We start from the raw sequence: 7,379 nt of genomic DNA, 5'->3' as shown, positions 1-7,379 counted from the left end.
TATATTATTTTCACATATGTAACTAATTTTCGGGTCAATTAATGAAATTGTTGACTTTGAGTCAAGTCTATTAACACTCTTTATAATAATGATTTAAATTTAAATAAAAAACTAGTATGTTAAATTATTTAATGTGCAAACTAAATATTTATTATATATAACTAAAATTTATAATAAATTATATATATAAATAAGGGGAATGCTAATATACTCCCACCTATTTTTTAGTGGGAGTATGTTAGCAACTTACACCAAAATTTTAGGACAAAAAAATTACTCATTTCTTTTGATTTGGTTAATTTGTATAAAGGATATTATAGTAATTTAATTTAATTTTAAATGAAAATAAAATATTTTCTCTCTCTTATTAACTTCATTCTCCAAGTCATTTCTCTCTCCTATTAAATTTCTTCTCCAACTCATTTCTCTTTCCTATTAAATTCTTTTTCTAACTTATTTATTTCTCTCCTTCCTATTAAATTCTTTCTCTAACTTATTTATCTCTCTCCTATTAAATTTCTTCTTTAACTCATTTCTCTCTCATTTCCCCCCTCTCTCTCTAAACAAATAAAAATTAATTAATAGAAAAAATAAATGAATTGGAGAATGAAATTAATAAGAGAGAAAATATTTTATTCCTATTTAAAATTAAATTAAATTACTATAATATCCTTTGTACGAATTAACCAAATCAAAAGAAATGAGTGATTTTTTTATCCTAAAATTTTGGTATATGTTGCTAACATACTCCCATTAAAAAATAGGTGGAAGTATATTAGCATTCCCCTATAAATAAATATCATATTTAAAATATATAAATTATATTTAAAATTTGTAGAAATAGATATTTTAAACTTATAAATCATATTTTAGATTTATGATAAATAATTTTTTATTTATAATATAATATTATTTTTATTTATTGATAATTTATTTTAAAATATTAAAATTTAATTTATAAACAATTATAATAACTATTCATATTTAATATATAGAAGATGATTTAAAAAATTTATTTTAAAAAATATATAAAATATTTTTCTTTTGGTAAAGACATAATAAGACAATTTGAGTTAAGAAAATAATATAAAAAAGAAGTTCTTTTAAAAATAACCAAAGAGGTTTGAATGGAGAAAAAAATATTCAACAAGCCATGAAAGGAAATTGTAAAAATAATTAACAATATAGGAATATTCCGAGAACGAAAATAAGTACTACTTAATTACAAAGTTACATGTTACAATTATAGGAACGATAATGGAATAGAAATTAAGATTTAACTAATTTGGCACAAATATGTCTCTTTTTATCATTTGACTTTCTAAATATTAATTGATCAATTGGTAACATTCTTCCACTTCTATAAGGAGAGTAGATTTTATCAAGTGAGATTTCATCTGGATTATGAAAATCTCTACTTTTATAATTCGACATCTTCTTTTTTTATTATTTAAATATTCTCTCTTATTTATAATTAAAGATAGAGATTTCATTACACATAAACACCGTATCCAAAAGCTTCATCATAGGAGGAGTAGGCACCCATCTCTCATTCGTTGTAACCTAAATAAAAGGAATAAACGAAAACGTTCGAGGCACTAACTACTGGCTCCACTACACACCCCTACCTTCAACAACAGAGACACATTATATATCTCTCTCTCTCTCTCTTTACTTCCATATAGCTCCAAACTTTCAACTCCATTTCAAATGTCTTCTGCCGTAGACTCAGTTCGAGACCCTCTCGACAAGGCATGGAAAACCCTTCGTCACCACAACATCAAATACAGCGAACTCCTCCTCATGTTCCTCAAAGCTGGTCTCGCCGTTTCAACGTTCTTCCTCATCACCCTCTTCTTCTACCTCACCCTCTCCTACCACCAACCCCTCCACCGCAACAACAACAACAACAACATATCCTTCAAATACATGATCCAACACAAAACAACCGAGCAAAAACACCACCCCACCAACATCTCCCACCTTCTCTTTGGTATTGGCGGCTCCGCGTCCTCATGGCAGACGCGGCGCCACTACTCTGAGCTCTGGTGGCGCCGCGGCGTCACCAGAGGCCATGTCTGGTTGGACACGGAGCTACCAGAAAACGAGACCTGGCCGGCGACTTCGCCGCCGTACCGGGTCTCGGCCGACACGTCGGCGTTCAAGTACACTTGCTCGTACGGCTCGCGGTCCGCAATCCGCTTAGCGCGGATCGTGAAGGAGAGCTTCGAGCTGGGGATGGAAAACGTGAGGTGGTTCGTTTTGGGCGATGATGACACCGTGTTTTTCCTAGACAACCTCGTCACGGTGTTGTCGAAATATGATCACAATGAAATGTACTACGTTGGAGGGAACTCCGAGAGCGTGGAGCAGAATGTGATACACTTTTACACCATGGCGTTTGGCGGTGGCGGGTTCGCTATAAGTTACCCTTTGGCGAAGGAGTTGGTGAGGATTTTGGACGGTTGCATTGATCGCTACGCGGAGTTTTATGGTTCCGATCAGAAAATTCAGGGTTGTATCAGTGAGATTGGGGTTCAGGTCACCAAAGAACCAGGGTTTCATCAAGTATGTTTTCTCTCTCTCTTTTTTCGAGTTGCATATTATGGAAATTAATTGAGTTTACTCTTATGATGAACAATTCGAGCCGCACACATTGCCTTTATCATGGCTGATATGCAAATTATTTTAATGCATAGTGAAAAATATTTTAAGAAATTATTGTATGGTTTAAATTATACTACATATGTTTTATGATGAGTTGAGTGTGTATTAAATAAAAAAATAAACGTATTTGATATTTTAAAAAAATATAAAATGCATTCAATACTTCCATATATTAACCAAATTTAAAAAATATTTATTATCCATAAAAATTATCACATACATGTATATGTTTTTATATTAAAAAATATTGTTTGATTTTGTTTTTAATATTATAAAAAAAAATTTCTCAATTGATTAAGATAATTATCATGTGTATAAATTCATGTTTATCTTATTATTTGAATAATGTGAAAATTTGTTGGGCATCGCAATAATAATTCACATGATTTTTAATTAACTAATTTTTATATTAACATTACAGGTTGATATACATGGGAACCCATACGGATTGTTAGCGGCACATCCGGTGGCACCGTTAGTGTCGTTGCACCACTTGGACTACGTGGACCCAATATTCCCAAACATGGACCGCGTTGACGCCGTTAAGAAATTGATAACGGCGTACGAACTGGACCCGGGTCGGGCCTTACAGAAGAGTTTCTGTTACGACCTCCGTCGGAACTGGTCCGTTTCCGTTTCGTGGGGCTACGCTGTGGAGCTTTACCCTTCTCTTCCCACGGCCAAGGATCTCGAAATGGCGTTCAGGACTTTCGACACGTGGCGGAGCTCGAGCGATGGCCCGTTTACGTTCAATACCCGACCCGTAAGTGGCGACACGTGTGAGAAGCCACTCGGGTATATGCTGGACCGGGTTCGCAGCGCGGGCGGGGACAAGACCCGGTCTAGTTACAAAAGACATTTCGACGTTTCCGGGAAAGAGTGTTCGCGTGGTGAGTACGCGCGGGCTTTGGCCGTTCAATACGTCGACGTTTCTGCGCCTCGCTTTTCGAAGGACTTGTGGAAAAAGGTACGGGACTTTTCTTGTTGCGTGTTTTAACTTCGTAAATGGTACGAGCCAGCATGATCTGTTTTAATTAAAGCTTATTATTAATTTTTTTAATTGATATTGATGTGATTTGTTTGCTTCTTTGGCCAGTTTTCTTTCTTCGAATTCTAGATTCTTCATTTTGGCTATGATTTTGTTTCTTGATTTGTTGGTTGGGTTGATTACTACAGTTCTAGTTTTCAATTTAACCGATTTGATTAAAAAAGATACAAGTCTATGACCTGTCTGTCTGTTTAAGGGAAATATCCTGATGCAGTTTCTTTGATCTTTATGTCAATTTTTTTATAAAAAAAAATTAATAAAAAAATGTGGTTTTTAAACTATAATATTATAAGTAAATATCTTCTAATTAAATAATTAATAAGTTGAAAAAGTGCTATGGTTAATTTAAACATATGAATATGCAAAATATATATATATATATATATATATATATATATATATATATATCAACTTAATTTTTTAATGCAGTATTAATTGTTTGTTTTTCTTCTCTTTGTAACCCTAATGATATTAAGAAGAAAGTGATTTTTGTATTACATTATTTCTAACAAAGAAGACAAGTCAAAAAGTTAATTTTGTAATATTACAATTCTCTTTCATCAATTTATTAATTTTTTCTTTGTCTATTTATTAACTTTTCTTAGTAACCATTAAATAATTTAGAAAACTTATTAAGGGATGGAAAGAGTTTGTAAGTTGAAATTTTTTAAGGAAATTTCAACTAATACTAAGGAGGTTGGTAAAATAACCTAGCTTTTCTTGATCAATTAAACTTTTATGGAGTGTTTGACACTCAAAATATTTTTACTTTTTCTTAGGATTCTGAAGTTGAAAATGTTAGTTTTTTAGTTTGTTTTATCATCTAAAAAATAACATTCTTAGAAAACATAATTTTTTTGAGAATATTTTTTGTACAATTTTTCTAGAAGTAAGAATCTACATTTCCTTAATTAAAAAGTGTTAAAAGTATTATGTTATTTTAATTTGTTTCATTAATGTAGTGATAATATTTTATTTTTAAATAATATTTTTAAAAATACTTATGACTAACCATAAATATTTCATCATTATTAAAAATTATGATTATCAAAATTTATAATATCTAAAAAATTACTCTCAAATATGAAAAAAAAAATTCCTTTCACCAAATGTTTCGTAAGGTAATTAGTATAAAATTCAATTGATTGTATATTGTAATTACTTACAATATGAAAATATTTTATGATAATAATGTGGATTACACCTGAATTTAATGAGTTTCTGTTATTGTTTAAAGAAATTTACATTAATTTCAACTATTAAAATAATTATGTGTTGTTAATATTATTATTCTTCATATATCCCAATATTTAATTGGCATCTGACAAATTACAATGTGGGTGAATAATCAGGCGCCACGTAGGCAATGCTGCGAGGTAGTGAACGGCCCAGATGATGCAAAGAACAGTGTGGTCCGCGTCAGGATCAGAGGGTGTCGTCGATTTGAGAGTGTGACTCCTCCGTAGATGAAGGAAATTGATTGCACTTGCGAGTCAAGTTTCTTGCCAATGGAACACTAACAGTGATGATTGAAGCGGAACACGACAATATGCTGAGACTGCAAAGTGGGGGATCACAAGTCTAAACGGGGTTACGTCAACACCCACTCCAAATATTCTATTCGATCATCTTTGCACGTATATACAATTATACTTAGAGAAAAAGTCCAAAGATATTTCTGTAGAGTCAACTTCTTTAAATTAATGCCATTCATAACTCATTTTTTTATCTCTAACCCATTTTGCTAACTTTACCAACTATACTTTGATTTAAATTGGCATGAATGGGTTCTCCAAATATTAAACGTAATTAGCAATTTAAATATGGGAAAATATGTAGAGTTTTGTCTTTTAAAAAGAAACTTAAATATGCACAAATTTGAATTATCTTTTGGCCATAACAAGGACTTTAGGTGAACCAATACTGTAAAGATATGGGTTTAAATATTATATTCATTGGTGAAATGGTTTACTAGTGCTCAACAAAACCTCCTCCTGTGTGGAATGGAAGTGGTTAACGCTAATCAATATAGTTAGGATTTTCGAAGCAGAAGTTTACCTATAATAGATAAGATATGCTGAAAACGCATTCATCATCTATATAAATATATAAAAGCATACTCCATCTTTATAATCGTTTTTTTTTTCACTTTCAATTAGACCTTCAAATTAGAAAATGCTTTAAAAAATTAGAAAAATTAAGAGTTTTTACTGTTTTTTTTTTACATGATTAGCAATTTTCTCACACTCTTTGATAATTATTCATTTCATCATTTCTTCTCTTATTTTATTTTTATCTTTTATAAACTCCAATTAATCGCTAACCTCCTCACACTCCTCAATAACTATTTACTACCCACTTCATTATTATTATTATTATTATAAATAATTAAGAGGTTTTAATTTTTATTTTTTAAAAATAATTAAGAGGCACAAAGTACTATCTCTTCCCTTACTAGTACTTAATAATGTTAATTTTCTTCTTTGTCAGGTTTTCTTAATATTAGTTGAAATTTCTTTCTAATGGTGTTGAATGCTGATGTTGGTGGAGTTTCTTAAAAATCATCCAATTGTTGTAGAATTGCAAATTAATTGATCACACAATGTAGAATAAATGATAGAATCCCATTAGCTAGATGAAATAAACCAAATCTATCGGTTGATGCATACACCCTAGGGGATAAAAAAACATAAGGTTCCCACTCAATTTAGGGAGGAAAATCAAATTCAATTCAAGTTGAAAATGGTTAAAGACATTATAAAGTCTTACAAAAATGGTTTAAATATATTTTTATTCTATGTAAAATGAGTTGCTTTAAATTTTGGTCCTTGTAAATTTAGTTGATCATACTGATTAGGACTAGTAATTATATATGATATCATCCATGTAAACCAAAAGTAAGACAATAGTCATTGGATCCCATGTGAAAAAAAATAATTAATCAGTCATGTACTACTGAAAACCAAGTTGAATAATTATTGCATAAATTTGTCATAAGTTGTATAATGATATGTGTAGTTTACACACTCCATCCTTCCCTTAATGGTGTATCCAAGAAGTAAGTTTGTATACACTTCTTAAAACAAATCCCCATTGAAGAAGGCATACTTGATGTTGAGTATTGTAATTCAAATGTATATTTTTCATGTATAATCTGTATGTATAGTCTACTTGTTTAGTTTGTACATATAGTTTGAAAGTTTATTTTATACATGTTTCATCTCTATATATAATCTGAAGGTTTAATCTATACATATAGTCTAATGATATTGTTTGATGGTATAGTCTAATGGTATAGTTTGTAAGTATCATTTGTATACTTTAGTTTGTCAATGTTATATATTTGTATGATTTGTTAATATACTCTTTAAATACGTGTTTGTATTACTATTCATTAATAATGAGGGATGAGTAGTCACATGTAATACACAAGTGTGAAAAAAAGTTTTTATTTACTCAATTTTCACTCTCTATTCTTTATTATGAGTGTGTGCATTTCTGTGCATGTCATATCCCAACAAATTGGTATCAAGAGCTTGTTGATTATGAGGGACCTATGGTTGTGTGTGTGAAACCCACTAGGTTGCAAAGTGTTCTACTATGAAGGAAACTCTTTCCTGTGTGAGTTTTTATTATCCTTATGTGGATACTTCTACTTTCTTGC

At 30.7% G+C, this 7,379-nt stretch overlaps 1 protein-coding gene across 1 annotated transcript; it reads left to right on the top strand.

The window, feature by feature from the left end:
• Positions 1 to 1,056: 1,056 nt before the first annotated feature.
• On the top strand, positions 1,057 to 5,560 carry LOC109811657 (uncharacterized). The gene is made up of 3 exons (XM_020375448.3): positions 1,057 to 2,568; positions 3,089 to 3,634; positions 5,068 to 5,560. The coding sequence occupies exons 1-3, from the start codon at positions 1,711 to 1,713 to the stop codon at positions 5,179 to 5,181; spliced, it is 1,518 nt and encodes a 505-aa protein (XP_020231037.1). The 5' UTR covers positions 1,057 to 1,710; the 3' UTR covers positions 5,182 to 5,560.
• Positions 5,561 to 7,379: the final 1,819 nt, after the last annotated feature.

Source organism: Cajanus cajan, chromosome 4 (assembly GCF_000230855.2).
Source record: "Cajanus cajan strain Asha chromosome 4, NIPB_CcT2T_4, whole genome shotgun sequence".
Classification (NCBI taxonomy): domain Eukaryota; kingdom Viridiplantae; phylum Streptophyta; class Magnoliopsida; order Fabales; family Fabaceae; genus Cajanus; species Cajanus cajan.
This window is presented reverse-complemented; position numbering and strand designations above follow the sequence as displayed.

What these genes read in the sequence shown, in the direction of transcription:
- LOC109811657 (XM_020375448.3), top strand. Translation starts at nt 1,711, where the DNA reads ATGTCTTCTGCCGTAGACTCAGTTCGAGACCCTCTCGACAAGGCATGG. An exon ending in AAGAACCAGGGTTTCATCAA is followed by an intron (nt 2,569 to 3,088) that starts GTATGTTTTCTC and finishes TTAACATTACAG; the next exon opens with GTTGATATACATGGGAACCC. An exon ending in CGAAGGACTTGTGGAAAAAG is followed by an intron (nt 3,635 to 5,067) that starts GTACGGGACTTT and finishes GTGAATAATCAG; the next exon opens with GCGCCACGTAGGCAATGCTG.